This window comes from Kryptolebias marmoratus, linkage group LG2 (genome assembly GCF_001649575.2).
Source record: "Kryptolebias marmoratus isolate JLee-2015 linkage group LG2, ASM164957v2, whole genome shotgun sequence".
Taxonomy (NCBI): domain Eukaryota; kingdom Metazoa; phylum Chordata; class Actinopteri; order Cyprinodontiformes; family Rivulidae; genus Kryptolebias; species Kryptolebias marmoratus.
In genome coordinates this window covers 14468668-14496091 of record NC_051431.1, presented here as the reverse complement: position 1 = coordinate 14496091, position 27424 = coordinate 14468668, and the positions used below count along the sequence as shown (strand labels likewise).

Genomic DNA, 27424 nt, shown 5'->3' with positions numbered 1-27424 from the left:
ATTTTAGCTCAGTATGTGCCAAATTCACCGAGTTGAAGCCATTTTTGTGTTCCTTAGGGTCGGTTGGCTGTGGCGGCCATCTTGGATCGGAGTGAGTCCAAAAGCAAATCAGTTCTAGCTGTATATCCAGTGATTAGTCCCTGCAAGTTTCATGAAATTTCGTCCAGCAGTTTGTGAGATATTTTGCTAACAGACAGACACGGGCAAAAAAATATAAACAAGTGATACCATCAGGCTGGTTGCAGCTCAGTCCTGCAGACAGATGAAGTGGGGGGGGACCACGCTGGGTTTAGAGCAGATTTGGATTAAACAGCTTGGGAGACTCTTAGGCACATAGAGAGAGAGACAGAGAGAGAGAGGGAGGGAGGGATAGAGGGCTGCTTTTTATTTTTACCCCCCTCATCTTGAACCCGTTCGCCGCACAATGTTTTAGACGCTTTCGAGGCACCTAAAGCTCTGTTCTGCGGGCGACGCCGGGGGAGCATCCATCCGCGGAGGGTGTGCTGCTGGTGGTGGGATCCTAAAGAGGAGAGAAAAAACAAAAGGTCGGGTTTGTGGCTCCGAGCAGCCCGCTTCTCCTGGACATGAAAGTGCAGCAGGGGTGCAACTCATCAGACATGGGCATCCCGGTGAAAACCGAGGAGGAGCTGCGCAGGAACACCGTGATCACACCTGAGGACGTGCTGGGGCTCCAGAAGATCACAGAGAGTAAGTGACCCCCCCACACACCATCCCCCTGGAGACCCAGCTCAGGACGGGACGGGACGGGAGGTGGGGGGGCCTTTATTTCTAACAGGAGCCGTAGTTCAGCTGTGGACCTCAGGACCACTTTGGAAGCAGGTTTCTCCTCCTGTCTTCGCCCTTCAGACCTCCACAGTCAGGTCCACGCTGTGAGGTTCCAGGTTATTGGAGCGTCGCTAACAGAGAAATCTCATCCCTCATTCTAACTTTCTTCTACTCTTTATAAAATGGTCTTAGTTGGTAGTTCTTCAGGCTTTTTTTTTTTTTTTTTTTTTTTTTGAAGATCTCTCAAAGTGTCTTTTTGGACGCGGACAGCTTTTCTGAGACATTTTGGTCCCTTTTCAGAGGAAGAAGCCTATTTTTGGTTTCTTAAGCCACTTACCTCTGATCTCTGAATCAGTCAAGCATTAAAAAAAGTCTCTTAAACTCAAGGGATGAACCAGTGTTTGGGTTGTTTAATCGTTAGCTAACAACTACCTAAAGCCAGAATTACCTAACAAGCAAGTAACCAGAAAAAACAGGCTAAAGCTAAAACAAGCTAGCTATTCACTTTAGGTAGAAATTAGCAAAAATTAATAGCTCGCTAACTAGCGAGCTATTAACTTTAGCTAGAAACTATTTATCTTTTAATTTGCTAGAAACTGGCTGAAGTTATAGCTAGATAATTATTACGTTTAGAGACTCGCAAAAGCTATAACTAGCTAAATCACTAGCTATTACCCTTAGCTGGAAACTAGCTAAAGCTATGACACATAGCTAGAAATTAGCTAAAGTTATATTTACTTAACTGACTAGCTGTAACTTTAGCTGGAAACTAGCTAAAGTTATATTTAGCTAATTTGCTAGTTATTAACATTTTTTGGAAACTAGTTAGATCTATAACTAGCAAGCTAATAACCCGCTAGAAGCTAGCTAAAGCTATAACTAGGATGGCGGGCCGTGCATCTCACACCTAAGCCTTCAGTAGTGCTCCGTCTGAATCAATAACTATTTTATGGTTATAAAAACCATCCTTTTATGCAAAAATGCAGCATAAAGAACTGCTGCATCTCAGATCGATAATTTGTGTAGCCAGAGACAAGGAACAAACCCGGGGGTAAGAAAAAGATGAATGATAACCTCATAAAGTTTAAAAACTATTTCGGAAAAGAGCAACACTTTACTCACAGAAAAGCCCGACTGATTGTGCTTCCTTTCCCCGAGAAGAGTTCGATTACACTGTCCTTCAGATTCTTCTCGTGTTTCAGTTCCATCTAGATAGTCCTTTTCTATCATCACCAAATCCATTTCTTCTCCTCCTTCACAACCAACACAACTATCATTTTTTTGTTCGTGCAGTCTGCTAGCTCGGGCTAGCACGCTCTCTGACCGTCCAATCAAAGGGCGCAAATACGCTGCCGCAACTCAAAATCTGATTGGTTGAAGCAACAGTTTCATTGATACTACAGGGCTGACTGAAGGCCTCTGGGCAGATTTCTTTGACCCTGGCAACAAATAATGGCTGAAATGGGATTGGTTAAATGCTTTTTATATAAAGTTAATACTGTTTTATACAAAGAGATATTAGCTGAAAACTCGACGGCAGATGACGAAGTGAAAACGGCGTCCGTTTTCAGATCTTAGCTGGATGTTTTCCTGTTCGTCAAAGACTTTCAGATGTTGTTCATCTGCCGTAGATAGGTTGTTTTTTGCACAATATGTCAACATACTACAATGTACTCTGAGAATATCCGCCATTTTACAGAAAGAAACAGAAAAACTGTGAAGGAAGAACTACTGGTCAAGGATTTATTTGGCCTAGTACTGATGTTCCTCTCAGATCATCCTGGATAAAATATAAATAAATAAAAAATAAACAGTCTGACTCTCCTTTAGCTCGGTGCAGCAGCGTCTCTGAGGTAACAGGCGGCCGGGGACGGGACGCTCTAATTATGGCTCGTTGCAGACAGTTGGGACAAAAACAAGTCGAGTTACCCTTTTCTAGTCTTGCCTCAACGTCGCGTCAAATAGTCCGATTGGCTGAAGGTGAACAAAGAGCAGAATAACTCAAATCAAGCTCAACAAGGATCTGACCATCAGTTCTGGAGAAAAAAAAACACCACTGCAGTTTCTTAACAACGAGTCTTAATTCACTAGATGTTTTTGGGGTCACGGCATGTAATATACTTTACGGTACTTTGTTTGTTTTGGACCCGGTGCTGACCCAAAAGCCGCCTTCACGGAATATCCACAATTAAACCAATAAAGCAGTTACACAATGTAAACATAATCCCCCTGGAAACACACTCTGCACTCGGGACATGACTCGTAACCAGCTGGCTAAGATGGAGTGAAATAATTCCAAATCATTATATATTTTGACCAAATTTACACCTCATTTTAGTTTTATTTTGGTTATTGAAGGTTTAAAGGGAAAAAACGAGCACTCAAAGCTAAAAACAACAATGTAGAAATAACCGTGTCTGATTGTTTCATTCGTTTGTGTTCAAAGTTTGGAGGTGAAACAAAGCTCAGTTAAAAAAACCATAAACTTTGTTTCACTGACAGTAACTTGTCTTTTTTCATTCACCGAACTCTGCTGAAGAGAAACTCCTTCCTGCAGTAAGTCCTAAACCGCTCGTGATGGTGCATTAATCCCTGCTCTCGGCCGATATATAATCTGGATTACGACAGGAAGGCGGTAACGCAACACTCTGTTGTGAACTGATTCTCACACGTAATTAGCGACCCCTCGAAGGGACGCATGTCGGCCGCCGCCTTTCGCAGCAGAGATTTAAACTGAGATCGTTTTCTGCCGAGTTTCAGTCGGAACTGAGTCAAAAACCTTGAAAATGAGCGATATCACGACACCTCGCGTGATCCATTAGCGCTTGGTTGATTAGCTCACTGTATGCAAAATTCGCTGAGTTGTCGCCATTTTTGTGTTTGCTGAGGTCAGAAAGGCCTGTGGCAGCCATATTGAATTGGGTCAACTGGCAGACGTTTCACTAAAATCCCTTCAGTGATTCACAGTGTAGCTCGTTATCACCCCACCTCTGCCCAAAGTTTCAGCGTAAGTTCTAAGAAATGTGGATAATGGCTCCCTTCGTCATTTACCGAGAAGCTTCACTAATAGTCACGGATGATCTTTGGAATCTAGCAGCGATGTTCAATGGGTGACTCTGGGTTCATGCAGACAGATGGGAAAGACAGCATCACAAAAACCCAGAACCAGAACATGGAAGTCCGAGATGGTTCCCAGCCGTTCTGTGCAACAACGTGAAAGAACACGGGCTGGTTTCCACAGAGATAACAAGCAGTCGTTCTGGAGCTAGAAGGGACAGAAAAGGTCTTTTACCACAAAAAGGATTGTCCTGTTTTGTATTCGGGAAGTGAACGCCACATTCAGGAGGCAGCGGCACGCTTGGATCCATGTTCTGAAGTAGAGCGGGAACAGACAATAAACAGGGGAGGTAAAAGCACGGCAGTGGCAGGAGAAATCAAATGACGTTATCGCCCACTGCTGTGAAAGTCGTGTCTTTCTGTTAGCCAAATATCTCCTGAGCCACAGGACAAATTGTAACGAAACTGATCGATCCGGAAACCCAAACATGGCTCTGGCTCGGTCGGTTCTACAGACGCTGAGCTGAGACTTGGTGTGGTGGTAGCTGAGAGTCATCCCCAACATGTACTCTGAACTCCAACAGATCCTGTGAGCTCGTCCAGTATCACGTGATGGTGACCCAATCGGGCCAAAACCTGGCATGAAAGGCCTTTTAATTAGATTATTATTCACATGATGGGTGATTAATGAAGAGCGAGAAATGCGATCATATTTGGTTCAAATCAAGGTATTTTCTTAAAAAAGCCCCCCACTCTGTAACTCATATTACTGTTTCACCGCTTTCAGAGCGCCCGTGGCTGCTTTTGTTTGTAGCAATCCTTGTTTACTTGTTTGTTCTCTCACATTTTCCCTGTCCTCAGTCACGTCCAGCAGTTGTTTTCCTTGTAAAAGCACCTGAATGCAGCGGCAACATGCAAACTCTTCTCTCGAGAGCAAACCGAGCAGCGCCTCTGGGAACGTAAATGACTCGCTTCACTCAGAACCCGGCAGCCTGGGAGCCAGAGACACCAAACCCTGACTCGTATTCCCAATACGCTCACCTGTGTCCTCTCTTTCCACACAGCTGAGGCCAGTTGTGTCAAATGTAAATAAAAACAGAATGCGAGGAAATCGTATAAAGCCATATTTTATTCACAGTGGAACATGGTAAGCATGTCAATTGTTTAAACATAAAAAATGTCAATTTTTAGGGGAAATAAATAGGTAATTTAGAGTTTGCACCTGGACTCTTCTGCTCCGAAGCTGTGACGGATGTAGTCTGCGGTTTCACATCGTCTTGCTGAAAAATGCAAAAACTTCTCTGAAAAATTTGTTGTCTGGATGGAAACATGTTGTTCTAAGACCTGTTCTTATCTTTCTGCATTGATGGTAAATTTCCAGCTGCATAGACTGGCCTCACCATATGCACTAATGTACCCCCATACCATCGGAGAGGCAGGCTTCTGAACTGTGCGCTAAAACCACGCAATTCTCTTTAGTACGGAGTGTGTGGCGTCTGTGGTTTCCAAAGAGAATTTGAAGTTTTAATTTGTCTGACCACAGAAAGGCCGGTTTCCCAGTGGGGTTCTGAGGTATCTGTAGGTGTCCTGAATGTCTGACCACCTTCACTTGTGATCTCGCTGCCTCTGCTGTGGTCAGATCTTAAACTGTTGTCCAGAAAGTCGTTGAGTGTTGAGTGTCCTGTCACTGAGCGTACACTGTGGAAGGTGGTGGTGGTGGAGAATACCCCATTCATGCTCCTGCCTTCTGCTTCCTGAGTGCACCTCTTCAGCCAGACTGCGGATACTGAGCTAGATTTGATGTGGTTCTAGCTGAGGGTCCACCCCTTATCATCATAAGGAGATCTTAGTCTCAAAGACTAGCATAAAAAAAGGGGTGACATGCATTCCTTCAAGGAATTTGTGGCTTTTAATGTTTCGTTTTTGTTTTGGAAAAAGCAAATCTTTCCAGAAACTCTTCCCAGAACATGGCATCATACATGTTTGGAAGGAGTGAGTCTGAGATGCTCCTCAGATATCTCTGAAGCACTTTGTTTAAAAGCAAACTGATGTCTTCAAGGACACTTAGTAAAGAACTATATATGTATATATCTGTGTGTGTGTGTGTGTGTGTGTGTGTGTGTGTGTGTGTGTGTGTGTGTTTCATTTTCTATGCAATTTTGAGCTGCTGTTTGTTTTTTGGGCATTATATTAAGAAATAATCAAAAACCTCTTTGCTGTAAAAGGCTGCACGTTCCAAACTACTTTTAATTTTGATTTTGCTCCCCATAAATCTGCTTTTTCCATTTTATTTTTCTTTTACAACACAAGCGTATAAATCTGAACAGCTTTCATTACACCAATGCCAAAGTCCTTTACAAGAAGAAATACATATATTTAATTTAAAAAGAATGGGGTGGCAGAGGGTCACCGGTGGATTGTTTCACCTCATTCAGGGGATTTGATCAAACCGTTCTTCTTCTTCTGATGGGGGATCAGAGATTTGGCTTTGATAAGTCAAGAACACTTCATCAGCTTCAGACCAGATATCCACTCTGCCCGTGCATTGAAAACAGCTTAAATTAAAATTGATCCGTGCAAAGATGGTTTACACCGGTTTACTTTGAGTGGCTGCTCGTCGAGAGCTTTATGGGAGGTTAAGTTGAGATTTTATTGGATTATTGGCTAAAATATAAAATATCTCATTGGCTGCTGGTAAACGTGCCATTGACAGATGTGTGCTATCAGGCTGAAGGTCAGAATTAAAGGCGTCTGATCTTGTGTAAATGAAAAACCAGCGTTCATATCGCCCATTTCTGATGGGGAGAACAAATCGTCAAACGAGGAATATTTGTCATTTTCTAAAGCTGGACCCCTGATGAGTTTACGTTATCTTAACCTCCCCAGACAGTCATTTAATGTTGTTGAAATTGGGCTAGATGTCTAAAAATCTGAATAAAAGCCACAGTGGGTGTTCGCCTGAGGAGGCAGAAATGAGATCATAATCCACAGTGACGCTGAGTAATTCGGTTCACCTGAATGATGCCTTTTATTAGAGTTTATGCACGCTTGTAACTTTGGTATCATGATACTCGTTCCCTCAAGAATAAGAGGAGAAGCGAACGATCCAACGACGCGCCTCTGTCGGTTTACGGGTGAAGATCTGCTCCCTGTCCCTGTCACGTTGGTCCTGCAGACGAACTGTGTTCTCGCCCCTCTACACCCCCGGTTGGAGGGAGATCAGAGAGAAGCCTCATCTGCATTCAGCTGCTCGGAGTGAACTCCTCCGTGAACCGGAGCGTTTGCCAGTTTGCCCACAGGTGCTGAGAGACGTGAAGCAGCCTGCCGTGCACAGGTGCGCCGTACATCACGCTGCGAACGTCAGCCTGTGTCAATGAGACGTCCCCCCCCCGGCTACGGATTATTCCCAACGCGTATATGAGTTGTAACACATTTGCGTTGTTCTTCCTCGTGTTCCGGGATGAGTTTGACACCCGGGCCGTGGCGCTGATCAGAGGCCGCGAAGTCAGGTGGGAGGACTGAGGGCATGTGAAGTCAATCCCTGTGGATGGAAGTCTGTAACTCCGGGCTAATCTGCAGGATTAACGAGCTATAAGTGGCAGCTCGCCTGCTCTGTGTCACCGTCACTTCGGTCTTGGATAGAACCGGCGTTTCTGAACCTGGGAGGACTCCAAAGTGCAGCTAGTTTTGTTCTCCCGAGCCAACGTTTCTTTACAAGAACCCCGACGACTCAAGGTTGGGTGAAAAAGTAAAGCCCGGTGTGTTTGGGTTCGTGGCGCAGTGATCATAACAGAACACCTTACTGACGAGTTTCCAACACGGGGTCAAAGGAAGGGTTTTGGATTATTGCATTCAGTAATATAAAATAAAGGGAACGTCAGGGTGTGGACAAGATCAAGAAAACATCAGTTAAACTGCAGACATGGAACGTTTCGTTTGCCACCCGGTTTGCTTTGGACGCCATCTTGAGAAGTTGACCCAGACGGTTAGGAGGAGCATCGCTAGGTGACAGCGTTGAAGGGAGTGGACTGTGTGTGGATTAGGGTTTCTTCGTGGCCTGGGAACGCCTTGGAATAAGGATCGCCGGCAGGGCAGCATCCTTTATTTCGATTTCCAAAAGTTGGCAACCCGGCTGAGGACAACTGAGGACAGAAATGCCTCATCTCCTGCCACGTCTAGCAGCATTAAGCAGAACTGATAGGACCGATGTGGTGGGTGCCTCTAACTTTAAAAGACAGAGTTAATGTCATGATCGGATGACACAGAAAAGAACCCAGAGCGCAGACTCATGGCCAGAGAAATAAACTAATTTATTAAATAAAGAAAAACAAAACAAAAGCTGACGTGGCAGCAAAACAAATAAAGAACAAACTAAAAACTAACATGGACAGGACCGGGAAACAAGCAGGACGGAAACAAACAACCAGTAACGAATGACAACGATAGACATCAAACAAACCTTAGACAATGGACCAGCGAGGTATGGAGAGAAATGACCGGGTTTTAAAGACTGGGGATAACGAGGTGAGTGGGAACAGGTGGAATGATTGCTGAGTCGAGACAGGTGAAGATGGGCGTGTCTGACAGAGAAGTGAATGACTGGGGGAGAGTGAAAATGAACATGAACATGAGACAAAACGAAAAGCAAGTACAACCAAATAACACAAAAGAAACAAAACAAAAACCAAAGAACTAAAATCAAAATTGAACAAAAACAAAACCCAGAAAAAAGCCAAATCACCACAGTTAAAACAGTAGATAAGATAAAGAGCTATTTTTTCCCACTTTAGCTTTAAGTTGAAGTCTGACCACCACATCTCCCATTTGTAAAGTTGAATTATTACATCAGCTGGGCTAAGGTTGATCTGGATAGTAAGAAAGCCACAGCAGTACCTTACCACACTTAAAGTTTATTTTCTGCACAAATGTACCCAGAGGCTCCCTCCAAGGCTGAACATGAAATAATACAATAAAAATCCAGGTCGAGAGAACCAAATGATCTGCTTTTCTTAAATAGGAAAGCGTGCGTCTGATTTTTTTATTTATTTATTTTTTTGTTTTGTTTTTGTAGTTGTAAACACTGAATAAGCCCCAGGGTAATAAGATTAACTGTGTTTGAGGGTCTTTTATTAACACAGTTCTGTGTAATCTCCTTACGGCGCCGTTTCAAAATGTTCGGAAGGATTTTTTCAAGGATCGAGCTGAGTTGACGGTTCCAATTAATCGCACGCTTCGTTTAAATCATGCTAACAAGAACAGGAACGGGGTCTGAACGTTTCCGAAGAGAAGGGAGGTTTTCGGACGAGGTGTCAGACCTCCCACGCTGGATGAATATTTCTGAGCAGGTGGCGAAAGCCTGAGTGTCCAGCTGCTCCTTCGGGAGCACAAGAGGAAGTTTCTGAACGGAAACACAGATGCTTCCGTGTAGCGTAGCAGAAATATAAACTCATCTGTCCTCATGCAACGTAGATTATTGAAATTAGCATCCCTGACCCTCATAAGGTACCACAAATGTGTTTGTATGAGTGTGTATGTGTGTGTGTGTGTGTGGACCTGGTTTTTGTTACCTGTTTAGGACCTTTTCTGGTCCAGTCACCTACTGTTTAGGACACTCGTCCTTATGGGGACCAGAGCTCAGTTCTAGGTCAGGTTTAGGTGTTACCTGAGTTTAGGTTATAGATGTACTGGTAACAGTTAGGATCGCGGTTAGGAAATGAAAGGGAGTCGATACAATGTCCTAATACGGGTAGAAATATAAACTTGTGTGTGTGTGTGTGTGTGTGTGTGTGTGTGTTTTAACATCAGTGGAGCCATGTGATGGTAAAAAAAACAATAAGCCTCTTAGGACTAATCCTGCTCCGTTGGGAGGGGAGTGTCTCACACATGACTAAGCACACGCAAACAAACCCATACACACACACACACACACACACACACACACACACACACACACACTCATTCAGCACCAACACGACCTAAACCAACCATCAAAAAACATTTGGAGAAAATAATAAAACGTATGACTGTTTGGGATATATTTATTGCACCTGGTGAGAGTCTTGAGTTCGACTTCCCGGTTTTCATTTCTTAATAAAATGATTTATACTAACATGTTATAGTTGGATGGCACAGTGGAACAGTGGTTAGAGCTGTCGCCTGGGGCCTTTCTGGGTGGAGTTTACATGTTCTCCCTGTGCTCACGTGGGTTTACTCCGGGTACTCCGGTTTCCTCCCACAGACCAGAAACATGCATGCTCGGTTCATTGGTGACTCTAAAGTGAATGGCTGTTTGTCTCAATGTGTCGCTGTGATGGACTGGAGACCTGTTTAAGTAATTAAATAAATGAATTTAATTTGTGGTGAAATTAACCAGCGTGTCACAGCTCGAACCTCTGCGCCCTGCTGTCAGTCTGTGAAATAATAACCCTGTGATGTTGTTCTTAATGCTTGGGGATTTCGTTTCCTTTTTGTGCTTTCAGCAGATTTCCCTGATTTAGATATCGGTGTAATATTTCAGTCATGCATCAGATTATGTCATTTGTTTGCTTGTTAGTCAGGCTGCCATTAAAGGTGGGCGATAGTGTTTTTGCCAGCCTTACAGTCGGTGGCTGACAGTCATCCGTCACATACTTTGAGCGCGAACTGACTGTGAAAGATTTATTTTTTTGTTTGTTTATTTTTTGCCGCGTACAACGTCGTGAGGTTTCTGTGCTGCTTTACAATCAACTGTTTGCTTTTATGTTTAGTTGTTTGTTTGTTTAATTTCAGATTATCTTTGTTCGCCAGAAGAAAATGTCCACATGATCGACTTCACCCGGTTTAAAATCCGTGACATGGAGACGGGGACGGTCCTGTTTGAGATCACCAAACCTCCGGCACCAGGTCAACCCCAAAGCTCACACACACACACACAAACACCCACCAGGTTGTAAATAACTAGGACTAGGATAGAAAACAGACAAAATATATCACGTGTTCCTCAGGTATTTAAATATTCAGAAACATCACTGCGCATACAGTGAACCTTACATTGTCTCACTCTCTGTAAAAAGCATTAAAGACTTTTTGTTTCGTTTATTTATTTATTTGGTTTGTTTGTTTTTAGCAGGAGGTTTAAAGCAGTGTGACGCCAACGCCGGGCGGTTCGTCCGATACCAGTTCACCCCGGCCTTCCTGCAGCTGCGGCAGGTCGGAGCCACGTAAGTCATCGTGTTTGTTTTTTCGAAAGTCACCAGAAGACTTCACTGAACAGGTTCAGTTTCTGAAGCAAAACGAGAAGCGATGGAGACTCAATCTGTCCCAAACTCCAGGGCCAGGTCTGATAAGTATAAATGTTATCTTTGGGGGCCAGATCTGGCCCGCGGGCCTTCAGCTTGACTCATGTGACCTAACGGAAGCGCGAGGATGTATGAGATGTATGAGATCTCTGCTCCACCGCAGTGTTGGAGTGCCGGATGTAGGCCGTGTGCAGGCGTCAGTGTGAACACACACAGTTCAGCCCAACGACTGAGTCAGGCACCAGAAACCTGTCCGAGCTTCCGTCCTCCATCACACCGGCTGAGGTTTGAAACGTGTCGGGTTTTATTTTCTGCTCCATGTCACCGCAGGGTGGAGTTCACGGTGGGAGATGCCCCCATCAACAACTTCCGCATGATCGAGAGGCACTACTTCCGCGACCAGCTGCTGAAGAGCTTCGACTTCGAGTTCGGCTTCTGCATGCCCAGCAGCAAGAACACGTGCGAGCACATCTACGAGTTCCCCACGCTGTCCGAGGAAATCAGTGAGTGCCCGCCGCCCGGGTAGCAAACCCACGTTGCACGCTTTCCCTCTCCAAGGAGGGTTAAATGTTCCTCTGTTCTTGTTTCCCCAGTGCGTGAGATGATCCAGCATCCCTATGAGACGCAGTCCGACAGCTTCTACTTTGTGGACAACAAGCTGGTGATGCACAACAAAGCGGATTATTCCTACTCTGGGGGGCCGTAGGAGGACCTCCTCTGCGCCACTCGGGACATTTTCGTGCAACCAAAACCACACGAGCTGATGGACTAATCACTGGCACTGGCTGCTCTCCTCTCACTCCTCTCAGATCCACACGTTTTCATTCAGGCGCTCAGCTGCCTGGCCAATCAGATCCGCCCGTTTGCCTCTTGTTTCGTCTTTGCAGGAACAGGAAATTCTGCCGGTTTCATCACCAGCGAGCGTGTGGGCAGCGAGCGCACGCAGCGTCTGTACATAATGTTGAGTACCACTTGATAATCAGGAGCGAAATGCTCCTTTTGTTCGCTCGGTGTGAAGGAAAACGGGAATCGCGAGGCTGAAACACAGAAGATAAAGGAAGTTCTGTTTTTTTAAAACATTCAGATCTAATGGCGCAAAAAGTTTGTGTTCTTTTGATTATTTCTTTCATGTAACAGTGTTCCTTGGCAATAAACCCAATACAGTTGGAAATCTGATGAAACAAGACATATTGGCGATTTAACAATTTATCCATTTAACCAACATTGGCCTCAGCAGCATGTGGAAGAACCATACACAGCCACAACAGCCAGGCTCCTCCTCCTCATGCATTAGATTTATTGCCAAGAAGCGTTGTTACAACAAAGAAATAAACAAATAAACGCAAATGTCCGTACTTTTTGTGCTACGTTTATATTAGGTTTATAGTTTCGATAGGAATCCAAGAGTTCCTTAAATGTGTAGAAGCGCTCATATCTGAAGAATTCAGCTGAATGTGTACTCTGTCCTCGTGAATGTGTCGTTTGTTTTCATCTTTTTCTGTACATCAGGGGTACTTTTTTAAGAGCTAGCCTTTTTTTTGGTAGAATCAGAAAACACACATTAGACGGAAAACAAAAAATAAATAAAAAAAAATCAGGTGACAGTTTTGATATCAGACACTTTACACTGTGTAAACTTTAACTCCGATAAAGGCTTTAACTATAAAATGAAACAAAGTGTGTAAAGGGTTGTCTTAAATGACATCAATGCAATAAAAAAGTGGATTTATTTCTTTTTTTTGCAAACTTTTGATATGTGTTTATTTCCAAAAAGATTTAAAAAGGACCAAAAACATGCAGAAATGATGATGATTTATCCTCTCAGCAGGAAATCTTGTTAAAACTTTATTACTATTTATGGATAAACAGGAAGGTGTGTACTTTAAACCTGATGATCTTAATGGGCGATAATTAACGCATTTTTGCTGCTACAATGAAATAGTTTACTCGTGTTTTTTAGGTTCCATTTTGCAGAAAACACAAGAAGTGGAAAATCAAAGCTGATAAAAAAACAACAATCAGCAGGTCACACAAGGTTTTTGCTGCCATCTTCTGCAACCACAGTCGTACTGCACTGTTGCCATGGAAACAAGGGTCATAAATCGTCTGGAAATTATAATTTATGGACCCTAGCTGATATCAAATCAGAGGTTAGAAGGTTGTTTGATATCATCTGTATGGGAGAAATTATTTTTTTTACCCTTAGAGGCAGTGAAAGTTTTTTTTTAACTCCTTATGATAAATTATTTTTAACACCTGATGAGAATCAGTTAAACCTTGAACATCTTTTTAAACATTTTTCACTGGAAACATCTTCTGTCGACGACTCGGTTTGCCGGAACTTACCCCAGAAAGCGAGCAAACCCTGAAAGCCAGAGAGCGAAACAGTCAGCGGACAGCTCCACGGATTCTATCTTTAACTCAAAGATTCAGGCGAAAATCTTACTTATCGGCAAAGAAAAGAAAAGACACACGTGAGTGTTACTGTCTGACTCAAGTGCAGTAAAAGCTGGCTTGTTCCTGATAAACACACTGTAGAAAGGATCTTAAAAAGAAAATTAAAAAAGGACTTTTTTAATTAAAATAATAACACAGTTTGTTAGAAGTCAATAAATAATTCTGCAAATAAGTTTATGAAACATTTCGAAGGGAAAGTAGTGGATGTTTTAATAAATTCTTTTATATTTTATGTTTTATTCTATCACAGCTATGATTTTATTTTATTTTTTTAATTTTAGGATATAACAAAGGGGTAGCAATATATAATACAGCCCAGTACATACCAGGTACTTAACAGGTACTTGACTTATTGCAGACATAACTGATACATACTCACTACTTACCAGGTATGTACCTGGTACTTACAGGGTACATATCTGGTTCTTAACAGATATTAACCTGGTACTTACAGGGTACGTACCTACTACCTAGTGTGTACCTGATAGTTATCTGGTACTCACTGGGTATGTACAAACCTGGACCTGTTGAGTTTGTACTGGGTACATTCCAGGTACGCATCTGGCGTTAATAAGGTACATAGTTGGTTTGTTCCTGGTACATACCAGATATGTACCTAGTACTGACCTGCTACATATCTGTACTTACAGGATATCCACCCTGTAGGTAGCAGGTACATACTGGGCTGTATGATGTACTGCTACTAACAAAGGTTTAAAGGGAATTAAATAAAAAACGAGGAAGCAAATATGTATCAAAACAAACAAAGACATTCAGCCATAACTGCTGATGCAAAAAGTGAACATTTTGTAAGTCTGTCCGCAGAAAGTACTGCTTCCAACAATGTTCTCCTTTGAGTGTCACGAGCGGCAGAGAGGCCGCGGGTTTACATTAAGGAGACGGATGTCGTGCAGGAGGCCAGATAACCAGCCAAACTCTCCATCCCTGAACAACCCACAGGGTGCAGTCCGTTCCAGTAGCTCCTGTCGGCGCCCTCGTCTTCATACGCCGCCTTACAACAACCACCAGGAGCCCCCGCCGCGTGGCCAAAGGGAGGCGAGACCTGGAGACAGCCGGTCTGGATGTGGTGGTCCTGCAGGACGAAGGCGGTGGAGGACGTGGTGGAGACATGAGGCTCTGAAACCAAGCTGTCCTCCCTTAACTCGTCCCACAAGTTACCTGCAGAGACAGGAAGAAAAGAAGAGTTGCCGAACAATTCCAACATCTGCATGAAGAAGGCCTTTTAATGGGATGGGCTGACTTTGTTTAGGTGGAGTTGTCACCAGTCAGTATCTTACCTGCAGTAGATAGCAGTCAGAGTGCTTTCAGTCTTGAGAATTAGGGAGAAATTCTCATGTTGGAGTCAAACTACTAGCTGATTAAATCCAGAGCAGATTTTAACCAGTATAAAATAAAACTCAAAACTTCCATGTTATTCTGTTGATTTACACACTGCGGGACACATGCTGCAATCAACATTTTCCATTTTGCAACGCAAGTTTCACGAAGGCCATTATAATAACAAACTTTCACTCGGTCGGTTTTACGCAAGTTCACGCTCTTTTTAGCTCCTCTGATCCTACGCCCCTTCTCACACACTGGGTAATCTGAGCCTCCAGAACCAGGGTTGGGCAACAAATCAGTAAAATATAAAAACATTAGCTAGCATTAGCTAGCATGGCGCTAACAGGTGTATGCAGCTCCAAACAGGTGACCCATGTAAACATTAACGCAGGTAAGCTGTAGGGCTGTCATTACTATAATTAAGATATTACTTTAGCTGTAATGTTCTAGAGTTATGGGAGGTTTTGTGTGTTTTTAGGTGCACTACCCAGCTTGTTTGTTGTTTATTTCATTAGCCAATGCAGACAGTGTGAGTCATATCCAGGTGATAAAGAGTCAGTAAGTAGGGTGTGGTACTTGTTTGTAGTTTTTATTTGGATTTATTTAGGTCATTCTTTTAATTTCTTAAGAAGCTGCCAATAATTATAAAGTCTTCATGTGAGTCATATATTTAAATTACAGGGTGTGTGTTTTACCCAGTAGCTTTTGGTGAGTCTATGATTTAGCAAAAATGGGGTGAAAACAAAATTAGGAAAGGAAATGTGTATCTTTTCCCGTACCTCACACAACAACACCAACATGTCTTCCATAAATGTCTGAAGTGTCTCTGTAATATTGTCTGCATGCCTTACCTTGCAGCTGCAGGTCAGTGAGGCTCGGGTTGAGCGTGTCGACGTCGTAACTGGTGTCTCCGTCCTGCAGCGGGTCCTGCACGCCCCTCGGGCCGACGCCGTACTCAGCCGGCAGGCCGACGCCGTAGACGCGCGGCGAGTTTGGCGGGACGCCCGCCACCGGCTGCTGGCCGCAGGGTGAGTACAGGGCGAAGGGGCCGCCGGGCTGCGCGGCCGCAGCAGGGAGGTAGTAGGGCTGTCGGACGTGGGCGTACTGGGACGGCTGGCGCGCCGGCCGAGGCTGGCCAGGAGCGAAGGAGGACGACGAGGCCGGGCTGTAGAGGGGCGCCGTCCTGGTGCTGTAAGGCGGCAAGGATCTCAGCTTGTCCGGCTTCTCTCCCAGCAGACGGTCGAGATCTTCTGCGTTTGAAACAAAAGTCACAGGCAGGTTTAATCACTTCACACTGCAGGGAAATTATTTCTGGCCCCAGGCGACTCAGCTCCCCCCGTGGGACCCACCCGGCCTCGCCATGCTCCTGCGGACGGTCAGGGGGTCTTTGCGACGCCACTTGTGGAGCTCATCCTGCATCTTCTCCACCTTGGCCGGGTTAAGAGCCCAGAGGCAACCCTTGCGAGAGGCGCCCCCGTTTTTGTTCTCCACCTTCTCGAAGCACTTGTTCAGGGAGAGGTTGTGCCGCACCGAGTTCTTCCATCCATCGGGGGCCGTCTGAACACAGAAGAGAAGGGAAATTTTACAGAATCAGACAAAAACATGTGAAAACTAAGATGAGAAGTGACATAGTCTGTCTATCTGTCTGTCTCACTGTCTTTTGAGAAAGAGCTGTTTTATAAAACTGAATAAAGGCCCTCATTAGGCGAGCCATTAGCCCCTTCTTCTCCATACTGATAACTACTGATAACTATCTGCCGGATCATCACTTCAAAACTGACCAGACTGTCCCTTTAATTTGCTATATTTGACAGGAATAGTATCTGCAGTCGACTCTTCGGTGTGAGGAACTTTAGATCTGTTTCTCGCTAAAAAGTTGAGACTGAATTTGTTTTAAGACGACGACGACTCGCGTTTCTCTTGAAAACATATCGTCCCGTCCTGCTTTCGATTCCTTACAAGTTAAAACTCAGAGAACGGGGGAACTTTTTAAAAGGTCTTTACAAGCTATTTGCAATAACCTTCCAGAGAAGAACAACATAGATTAATCTTTGCACCGTGTCTGTTTTGGCAGGGAATGACTTCTGCGTGCCACAACAAGTGCCCACTGAGCTGATCTCAGGCCAAACATACTTTGCAATATTGAGCTTTTTTTTTTTTAAATGTCTCTCAGAAAAAGAAAAAAAAAACCACATGCGACTTTCTTTGAACTGTTTCTTTTATTGCTTTCTGACCCTGCAGCCCATCGTTCAGGCACCTGTTTGGAAACCAGCCACCGGTGCAGTAATTTCAACAATCAGGCACCCGCATGTGTCATTAGGCTGTAGCCGATGGGCTCCCAGCTCGCCTACGAGGTGCCTCCTTGAATATGTATGCGGGGAAATGTTTGAGCGCTTTCCAAAAGGGAGACTCAGACCTATTTGATTTGCAGTTTGTTGGAACCTTTCGATTCTCAGGGCTCAAATGGAGCTTCAACTCTGCAGCTGCCCTTTTTTTTATTTATTCGAATTAATATTAATGCATCAGGCTGTAGATTAATCACACACTCCCATCAGAATGGCATGTGTAGCTGTGGCAGAACCCGTTTATGGCCGGAACTGCGTTCCGAAACCCCGGTCGAGACCTTTCAGCTCCGGGCTACGGCTGAAGGAGAGGAGCTGGTGGCGTCTCATGGAACGGCGTGCCACTCAGAGAGTAGCTCGGATCCCTTTTTTTTTTTTTTAAGGAGCCAAGCAGGTCTTTACTCTTTTCTTTTTCTTGTAGTCCTAAATGTTTTTAGAGAGAGTTCTGCTCACTTTAGACGGTACAAAAAGTCTCTTTTGACCATTTTTTGTCATTGAATTCAAGGATTTGTGTTAAAGGCAGATTATATTTTTACCTTGAAATAAGGAAAGTGTTCTGTCATGAAGCTGTAGATCTCACTGACAGGCAGACTCCCCGTTTTGCTGTTCTTCAGAGCCATAAAAATCAAGATGCTGCAGCAGAGGCGAAGACACGGAGATTCATTCAGGATTGCACAGCCGTTACCTGCTCCAGGTGATCAGATAACGGGGTAAAAATGATGCACTGTGAAAGAGATGTTACCTGTAGGAGTAAATGGGTTTGGGGAAGAGGGGCTGCGAGCCGCTGTCCTGGTGCGGCTGACAGGAGAGACTCTGGTGAGGGTATTTAACGCCGTCAGGCTGGTTATCGTTGGGATACAGCTTCGACGGGACCTGAAAAGGCACATAAGACCCATCTGTGCCCTTTTGAGCCCAAACCGTGGCGTCAACTACTCGTGTCGTGATGCGCGCACGCCGGGTTACCTGCTGCAGGGGGCTCAGCGAGCTGTAAGGGGGGAAACTCTGAGGCAGAGAGCCGTAAGGATCCACGGGCACAGCCGGTGACTCCGAGTAGAAACTCTGCGAAACACAAGAAAAAAAAACAATTGGTTTGGAGGGAACTCGTGCAGCTGAGTTCAGTTTGAAAGACGTCGGCTGAGGGTGCTTTCTATTAAAGTCCTTCATTTAGATCATTGTTGAAGACAAATATTTAAGAAGGAAGAAGAAAACTCTGACTTTCCCTGAGCAAACGGTGTTCGAGGGACTGGAAGGTAAACCAACAGGAGTTGGATTCTTGTTAAATTAGTACCTGAAGGGAAATGGCGCTGAATCTGTTCTTCGTCAGGGGTTTGGATTCTGCCAGGAAGACGCTGGCTTCATCATTGGCTTTACCAGCTTTTTTTTTTTTTTTTATGAGCGTTTTGTTTTAGGAGGCTTCAGGAAGTTGGCTTTTTGACATGGAAATTGCCCCCCTTTTTTTTTTTTAGAGGCTAATATTTGCTCTATTTTGTTCCAGAAGGAGACATTGGATGTAGTCTGTGAGAATGAGTGCTGGCATTTTGTTTTGGAGCTGAACAGGTTAAAAGTCTCCTCTGCTGTTGAATTTATGACGGGGGGCATCTGTAAGGTTTGTTCTCCAGGAGGGAGCGAGGGGTCATTGGAGCTGAGTTGAACATTAATACAGCGATTAGGAGCAGATTTTTACAAACATCACAAAACCAGCCCCGCTCTATACCTGCTGCAGAGGTATCTCCGCTGGCTTCCAGTCCGTTTCAGAACTTTTATGGTTCACTTATGAAGCTCTTAACGGCTTTCACCCCACCTTTTTTAGCTGATCTAGCTTCCTGTAAGCATGAAGGGACCTTAAGATCAACTGATCCATCTTTACTGCTTGTCTCTAAGTATAAATACAGACTCTGGGGTGACCGGGCCTTTCGGGGCGCTCTTTCACTGATCTGTGCCTCCTTAGATCTGATCTTAACCCTCCTGAAGCCCTCGAAAGACAGAGAGGTAGAGAAGCTTGTAACTTCCAGTCAATTTGATCCGAAGGCCATGGGAGGGTTAAAACTGTTGTCATGTCTTTATTGGTTCTTTTTAACTTCTGTGTTGTGAAGTACCTTAAAGGGCTCTATAAATAAATGTTTGACCAATTGAAAACCTGTCATTGGTTTTAGGTCAGCCCTACACCAGCGTCTGCAGGTCTTTGCTGCAGTGTGTGCGTCTTCTTCCCTCCTGTCTGGACAGAATAAAAGCCATCACCGAAACAACCCGAGCGTCTGTCAGTTTCGAGGACCTGGACCCTGCCGCTGTACTGATCCCACGTCGTCGGCACGTCGCCGCCGCAGGAGCACGAGTCGGGGCCGCACGCCTCCTGCAGGTTGCTGAAGGAAGAGGTGCCCGTGGCCTCCGCCGCTCCATCGCTGAACTGTCGGCGGTACGGGTGGAAGCGGGCGGCGGGGCCCCGCTCCGGAGCGACGGTCCCATCGGGGCTGTGCCTCCTGCTGGGAGCTGCAGGCCTCGAGCTGAAAGAGCTGCTCTCCTGCTGGAGAGAGGGAGGGAGGGAGGGAGGGAGGAGAAGCGTTAAGATTTAACCAGATTCACACTCCTCCTTCTTACAGAGAAAAAAAGAGACATTTTACTGAAGCAGGTTTCTGTGAAGTACTTAAGAGGAGTCAGTATCTTACCTGGAGCAGACAGAGGGATCTCAGTTTGCAGAATGGCGTTTTCATTGTTTTATTTTTTATTTTTTTACTGCCATAACTCAGTTACACCTAACATCGACTGGTCTAATCCCAAATCAGAGCTATAGGCAATCAAATGAAGTCTATACAACAATCGGGACAACAAACGTCGGGATCGGATGACCAACAGGAAAACCTTTTGGTTCGGAGAAGAACGGGAACTAAAAGATAACCTACAGAAGAACTTCCCTTGATATGTGAGGTTTTTGTTTTAGCTGGCACAGATTGGGCCTCATACGAGTCTTCCTCTGGAGAATTGTTAGTTTAACTCCCATGTGAGGAAAAACTAAGATCAAAATGTCGATTTCTGGCGTTCCACTGTAAAACGGACGGTGACGGCGTTCGTCCACAGCAGGTAAAACGCTGACCACTCTCAAACGCTGATTCAAACAGTTTCCCCAGAACCTTTACCTCTCTGTTCGGCAAAGTTTTACTCCAGAAAAATCACATTTGGGTTTCATTTTTCAGGGCGAAGCTGCGCCCGCTCAGCTCCGTACCTGAGGTTCTGCCACCGCCGCGGAGCCTCTGGTCCCGTGGGCCTCGCAGGCGTGTCGACCGAGCCGAGGGCCCGACGTCTGAGGCGCCTCGCTGCAGGACAGGGAAAAGCTCGGGGAGCGGGACATTCTGCGCCGACGTCTGCCTCTGTGAAAAGATGACAGGAAGGAAGGATGCTGAACCGTCTCACAGTGGGCTTGAAACACTTTGGGAATTCCACGCAGTCCGCCGTCTGCAGCCTGAACAACGGGAGCGTTTCCATTTTATTTACAGAATCAGCTTAAAATACACAAATTGACGAGCTCAGTTTGGTTGATTTGTGCTGAAAGGAAGTGTAAAAGTTACAGCTCTGTTGTGGAGTTGTGCCTCGATTGGGAAATGTGACTTTTATAGAACTAATACTTTCATTTTCTGTAGTGGAGTCGCTTAGTTTGCATCCAAAAATCTGGGAAACCGGTGGGATGTGTTGTTCTCAGTGACCACGGCTCACTACTATTAGGAACAAAAACAGCCAACAGCCTTTTAATGCGTTAATAAATAGTTTATTATAGCAGCTATCAGGGAGCCATGTTGGATTTAAAGGTTGGGCTGGTGAGAAAAATCCAACTGGATGCTTTAGTTCAGTTGGGAACAAGGACATTCTGGCCTCCGAGTGCAAACGGAACGCAGTCATGGTTCTGCTGTAAACCTCCGACTCAGCATCAGCGGAAGGCCTCATCAGAGGGCGAGGGTAACGCGACTCCAGCCGGAGACGCACGGCTCCGGTGCAAGCGAAGGAAAAACCTCAAACAAGCTCATTAAGTCTGCCAGCAAACCGTGATGGCTGCCGGGTCACTGGAAGCCGCGCGGCGCTGAGGCGGACAGAGCGGCGAGAGGAAAGTAGCGAGTGGAGGCCGCCGCCGAGGAAGCTTAGGTGTCAACGTGAAAGCTGAGACGTCCACCTTTTCCTCATCACTGCGGCAACAAATCCTCTCATCTGTTTGACAGCAAGCAGAACAAACACACAAAGATACCGAGGAGGGATTTTTTTTGTGAGCTGACATGATGTTCGGGACTCCTCAACAACGCTGACCATACAACTTGTAAAGATTCTTTCCACCTGGATGAGGATATTTCACTTATACAAGACGAGGCTTTAAGATAATTAAAGACATATAAAGAATGCATGTCACCTGCCGCCGTTCATGCCAGAGTTTTAAGCGGAGTTTTAGTCGTTTTTGGTCAAATTGTGTAAATGACTCTATGCTCACGAGTCAGGACATCTTGCGAGAGGTTAGCACTCAGATTGTATCGTAGAGGCGACTCAGCTACTACCACGCCAAATTTTAGCTCAATATCTGCAAACGTGACTAATTTACAGCCGTTTTCGTGTTGGCTAAGGTTCATGAGCTGTGGCGGCCATCTTGAACTGAGATGACTCCAAAAGTTAATGAGTTGTAGACATTCATCCAGCGATTCATCCCTGGGAGTTTCATTCAAATCTGTTCAGCGGTTCATGAGATATTTTGCTAACAGACAACACAGGTTTGGCTGCAACAGTTAATGCTGGTTTTAAGCGTAAACGCTGCCCAACGTGAAGAACCTGCTCAGACTGTGTGCTGAGGATGACTCTCAGCTACTGCCACACCGAAGTTTAGCTCAATATCTGCAAATCTGGCTGAGTTACGGCCATTTGTCCGTTTGATGAAGTCAGTTGGCTGTGGTGGCCATCTTGGATTGGGTTAACTCTAAAAGTTAATCAGCTGAAGATGTCGACTAAACGATTATTTCCTGAAAGTTTCATCAAAATCCAACCATTGGTTGATGAGATATTTTGCTAACAGACAACAAACACAGTCACAAGCAAAAAGATGATCCTTTCACAAATATTACTTAAATCATTAGACGCTGACAGATGTTTGCATAGTTTTACTTTTTTTTTAAAAAAACATACTGATGTTAAAGGAATGCTGCAGAAAAAAAAAAATTGGCTTCATAGTTAAAAAGTTTCATTTTAGTAGAAAATCCTTCATAGGAATGGAAACACTGGGCTTTGGAGCAGAACAAACAACGTAAGAAACGTTTAAGGAGGTATAAGTCAAGTCATTAAAATCTATTTTCACCCAGCTCGTACAGAAAACATTTTATGTTTCCAAACTCTGATCGATTTCAGAAGTTCCTGGATTTTGCTTCCATCCTGTCAGTTATTCTGACAAAAGAATATGAAAATAAACTCCACCTTTTTGACGTGACTTTAGGGGTTTCTTACGTTATAATACTGAGAAGATTGTCCCCATCCATCCATCCATCCATCCATCCATCATGGAGGCCACAGGTCCAGGAGGGAAACCCAGACCTCCCTCTTCCCAGAGACTCTCCAGCTCTTCCTGCAGAATCCCAAGTCGTTCCCAAACCAGAGAGGAGACAGAATCTCTGCAGGGAGTTCTGGGTCTGCCCCGAGGTCTCTTCCCAGTGGGACGAGCCTGAAAAACCTACAAAGGGAGGCGTCCAGGAGTCACCTCAGCTGACTCCTTTCGATGAGGAGGAGCAGCGGCTCTACTCCGAGCTCCCCCCGGATGAAGGAGCTCCTCTCCTGATCCCTGCAGCTGAGCCCGGCCGCCCTACGAAGGAAGCGCATTTCAGAGACTCGTCCCCGACCCGGAGGAAGCCTTCCACCCGTGTGCGGTTTGAGAACCACGTCCTCGGACTTGGAGGAGCTGACTCTCCTCCCGGCTGTGGACCGTCCCAGTCCACCATGAAGGTCGTGGTCTGAAGAGGCCAACAGGATCACAGCATCCGCAAAGAGCAGAGATTTTATAACGACTTGTTTTCTGCGCAGCGTTTGAAGCGATGCATCTTCAAGAGACAATTTTAGGCGAAAGGGTGTTCAGTTTTTTTGTTTGTTTTCATTTCCCAGGCCGTAATAACCTGTCTGTGTGCGGAAAACTGTGCACAGTTTATAAGATAAACTGCAAAGAAACACGTTCGCCTGTGTTTCTGATTCACGATTCACGATGCTCAGCTGTTTCCTTCTGAGTTTGACCGACCGGCACAACAACAACGAAACAAAACCAAATTTTAGCGTTTGGCTGTAACACAACGATAAAGCTCACAACAGAGGTTTCTTTGAGAGCTTTATTTGAAGAACTCCACCGCGTTTCAGGTCAGAACCCGACTCTCTGAACGTGCCGTGAAAATACCAGTCCTCCGGTCTGAGTTTGGCAACGTGAGCAGAAACAAGTGCTTTCAGGAGGAGGCCAGCAAGCTGTCGACGCAGCAGAGGAGCTCTTTCCGTCCTCTGTCTTGTCTTCGTGTTTCTGAACCGATTAACAGCGCTCTCTGGTTTGGCCCCCCCTGCAAGACTGTCATCAGTGTTTGTTTCTGAAGGAGGAAAAATAAGGATGGACAAGCTGAGAATCAGTGAAGAAATGTTGATGGTTTTTTGGAGGTGGGGGGTTTCAAAAGCAACTTTTCAGGATGACCGTGTTACATATCATCATATCTTTTTTTATATTTATCCAAAATATGATGAATAATAACAGTTTTTTTAAAAGGAGATCTTTGAATGTTTGGATCGAAACGTCATCCCTCAGCTGTTTTCATTTTTGTTTTGTTTTTGTTCCTGATTTGCCCCAAAGTGTCAGCTCGTCTGTAACGTCTGCTGTCATGAGAGGATTTTTTTAAAAAAACAAAAAAAAACAAACGGGTGTCTCCGTTCTCCGGAGGTCAAGATCCCAGACCTGCTGTGGTTTGAACCCTCATCAGAGTCGCACCAATCAGTGTGAGGTTCGTCCTCGATGCTGCTGCGCCACAGCAACTTAGGTGTAACAAAGTCAAAGAAACTCACCTAAGTTCTGGATTAAATATCTGCCCTTTTTGTTCCCCCCTTCAGCTTCCGTCAGAACTTCTCCCTCAGACCTTTAACCTCGGAGTCCATCTTCCCCTCGCGGGTCTGCTCTCCCCTCCTGACGCCGAGCCGCTTCCACTGGACTGACTCACTGAAGTGTGTATGAAAATAGTTGATGGGTTGGTTTCAGTTTTTTTTTTGGCAGCTCTGAATATCATTCTCGTTTTCTCTCTCTTTGTGTGTGTGTGTGTGTGCGTCTGGCGCTCGTCCAGGCTAGCCCAGCAATAAGATATACAGAAGGCAAGAAACCTGCTGCAACAGGTTCCTTAAAGGTCTCCTGGTGCACTCGCTGGCAGCCGGCAGCGCTCCTCTCCTGCCTCCGCCAGGCTTCCTTTTGCCCCCACTCCCTCTCCCCCTGCTGGATGGTTACCTGTCTGAATGGGACACAGGATCCACCAGGGGCCCGGAGATCGGGCACCTTGCCCCGCTCTCAGAACACGCCCGTGGCGAAGGCTGACTTAAATGTGATCTGGTTTCACTGTTGAGTGTCGAGCTTTTAAAGTAGGTTCGCGCAGGAAGCACGGCGAACAAAGAACCGTCCCGTTAGGCTCGAAGTCGTGGTCGACTAACTGAGCAAACCCGGCCCGGACCCCCTGTCCCCGCACAGTTAACCGACTTCCGAGGCCCTGATCCTTGCTTTGGCAGCCGAACGAGCTGAAGGGGAGGCCAACCGGGAGGAGGAAGCGAAGGTATGCCGCTGCAGGTAGATTCCTATCCTATCCTCCCGGTGAACCAGGAACCTCGGCGGCCCTCGCTCGTAGCCATACCCCTGAACAAACCCCGTCCTCGGTGAGAGGGTGAGGCCGAATGACAGCGAGAGAGACAGGGGGATTAATTACACACTGAAGCAACTCTTGTGTTCCAGCGCGAACCTCTGCAGAGCAAAGCTGCAGCCGAAAGCGAGGGTTTTTTGGTATATATATATATATATATATATATATATATATATATATATACCAAATATATATATGGTATATATATATATATAAGGAAGGCTTAAAGTCTCATTGTTGTGTGGAAGCTAATTGCTCACGTGTTCCCTCTTCCCTCTTTTTACGTTTTACAGATGCCAAGCGGTGTTATCGATCGCTTTCCCACGGAACAAGGCGGGAGCTCGTCTCGTGGCACTGCTCGTGTGCACCTCCCAGTGGAGTGTGGGCGTGGTTTGTTTCCTGCTATATGCAAATCCCACGTGGAATTTTCCCCGGCTGCCTCCACTTGTCTGCAGGAACGCCTACGAACAGAACCGTCACTGGCTGCGTGTGCCGGGAAGCGGACGGAGGGAACGAGATAATTTGAGATAATTCCGAACGTCGACGCCTTCAAGGCCGGGTTTTTACTGTTTTTCCAGTTCGCTCGTCAGCTGTTGGTTTGCTAAAACGCCAAACCTGGTGAGCTAAACGAGGAGCTCCTGTAGCCGGTGCAGCGCTGGGAGCAGGAGTTTAGGATGACTGTCAGCTACTACCACGCCAAATATCAGCTCAGCAGCCTTAAAACCGACCGAGTTAGACGTCTGGGTTTTAGTTTTTAGGCCCCAGGCGTTGATCAGTTGTCGACGCTCGTCCAGTGATGACTCTCCGAAGGCCTCGTTACAGCCTGTCCAATGGTTCCTGAGATATTTTGCTAACAGACAGACTCGAACAGTTAAGGGCGACCTTCGAGAAACAGATCTGGGGTCGGAGTGCTGCTGGGGAACGACTCTCAGCTACTACCACCCCAGATTTGTGTCTCCTAAGACTAATTAGCTGTGTCGGCCATCTTTAATCAGGTTCACTCTGAAAAGTAACGAGTTGCAGGTGGACATTCGACGGTTTCACTCTGAGCGTTTCAATGAAAACCAATCCTCTGGTTTATGAGATATTTTGCTAACAGACTTCAGAACTAAGCAAACATTCATCCTTTCAACTATAATATTCACGTTCTCTGACACTAGAGATGCATTCATAGCTCTGAGGTTAAATAAGATCTTTTAGAGGCGACCTCTGAACACAAATAGTAATCAGACCTCAAAGCCTGATTAGTTAACGGCTTCTTCAAAGTGTCAACAGAAGGTAATTACTAATTACTAATAATTTATTAAAGGCAAACAGGGTTAAGCTGCTCAGGGGGGGCACAGTTACAGATCAGGTCAGCAGTTATTGTTATTATTTCCATGTAATAATCCAGTTTTATTTTAAACGAGCTCCCTGGCAGCAGGACTGAGCTGCAGAGCCCCAGTCATAGATCCTCTATATGACAGGATCACCGCTCTGATGGAAATATTTGTCATTTCAGACTTTCTAACCCTCCTGAAGCCCTCAATAGAGAGCGAGAGAGAGAGAGAGGTAGAGAAGAACTTGAACTCATAGGTGGGCCGGACTGAGCTCCCTCACCGGCCAGATGTGACCCCCTGACCTTCAGTTGGATAGCCCTTATATATAGACTTATATATATACAGTATATTTAAAGTACATTAAAGGCCTGGCAGTCCTCGAAGGAATGCATATCACCCGCCGTCAGTTGTATGACTCCACAAGTGAATCGGTTTTGGAGGGAGGTAGGTGACTGTCTAGTGGTTCGTGAGATATTTTGCTAACAGACAAACAAAGACCTACCCGCATAAAATTACTTGAAAAAGGCTTCCTGACCGAATCTGAAAACATCTTTTCTACATGACGGAAACAGATGTAGGTGCAGAGCAACGGCTGAGACTTCCTGCGGCTGCAGGTGTCTGCAATTATTTGTCTCCTGATTTGATGATTCTTTCGTCGTACGACAGCGGCGACTGCAGAAAGCGCGCCTTTCTCCCACTTCTTTGTCGCCCCGATCGATTAAAGAGTTCCCAACTCACGTAAACACACCTCGTTACAAGCTTGTTTTAATTTATTTTCTTTGTATCACCGCCATAACAGCTGTGGCGAGTTTCTCTGCTCGGATATTTGTAAACCTGAAGATTAGTGTGAGATTAAGTCCGAATGAAAGCGAAATGAGACGTTGTAAGTAATCAGAAACTGTGATTTATGAGCACCTTAAGAAAACATTCAGACTCCCCTGAGGCGACGCTCTTCATCGCTGAATACT

General features: G+C 45.3%; 2 protein-coding genes across 4 annotated transcripts; one reads left to right on the top strand and one right to left on the bottom strand.

Moving 5' to 3' along the window:
- Positions 1–362: 362 nt before the first annotated feature.
- Positions 363–12861, top strand: unc119a (unc-119 homolog a (C. elegans)). Of its 2 annotated transcripts, none has more exons than XM_017433350.3 (5): positions 363–708; positions 10612–10725; positions 10949–11042; positions 11451–11623; positions 11714–12861. In XM_017433350.3, exons 1-5 carry the CDS (start codon positions 585–587, stop codon positions 11824–11826), a joined length of 618 nt encoding a protein of 205 aa, XP_017288839.1. In that variant the 5' UTR covers positions 363–584; the 3' UTR covers positions 11827–12861. The 2 variants fall into 2 exon arrangements, with proteins under 2 accessions (XP_017288839.1, XP_017288840.1); XM_017433351.3 differs by having other exon boundaries at positions 364–708; positions 10952–11042.
- An 88-nt stretch (positions 12862–12949) lies between these two features.
- Positions 12950–24529, bottom strand: foxn1 (forkhead box N1). Of its 2 annotated transcripts, none has more exons than XM_025009901.2 (9): positions 24305–24529; positions 20481–20625; positions 19536–19784; positions 18227–18322; positions 18006–18136; positions 17800–17896; positions 16271–16478; positions 15773–16171; positions 12950–14756 (listed from the first exon to the last, which is right to left on the bottom strand). In XM_025009901.2, exons 2-9 carry the CDS (start codon positions 20604–20606, stop codon positions 14464–14466), a joined length of 1599 nt encoding a protein of 532 aa, XP_024865669.1. In that variant the 5' UTR covers positions 20607–20625; positions 24305–24529; the 3' UTR covers positions 12950–14463. The 2 variants fall into 2 exon arrangements, with proteins under 2 accessions (XP_024865669.1, XP_017288851.1); XM_017433362.3 differs by having other exon boundaries at positions 19536–19781.
- Positions 24530–27424: the final 2895 nt, after the last annotated feature.

Excerpts from the sequence above, each read along its gene's own strand:
- unc119a (XM_017433350.3), top strand. The coding sequence starts at position 585 with ATGAAAGTGCAGCAGGGGTGCAACTCATCAGACATGGGCATCCCGGTG. Across the intron at positions 709-10,611 it reads GCTCCAGAAGATCACAGAGA|ATTATCTTTGTTCGCCAGAA; the intron begins GTAAGTGACCCC and ends GTTTAATTTCAG. Across the intron at positions 10,726-10,948 it reads CACCAAACCTCCGGCACCAG|CAGGAGGTTTAAAGCAGTGT; the intron begins GTCAACCCCAAA and ends GTTTGTTTTTAG.
- foxn1 (XM_025009901.2), bottom strand. The coding sequence starts at position 20,606 with ATGTCCCGCTCCCCGAGCTTTTCCCTGTCCTGCAGCGAGGCGCCTCAG. Across the intron at positions 17,897-18,005 it reads AAACCCATTTACTCCTACAG|CATCTTGATTTTTATGGCTC; the intron begins GTAACATCTCTT and ends CCTCTGCTGCAG. Across the intron at positions 16,479-17,799 it reads AACACTTTCCTTATTTCAAG|ACGGCCCCCGATGGATGGAA; the intron begins GTAAAAATATAA and ends TTCTGTGTTCAG.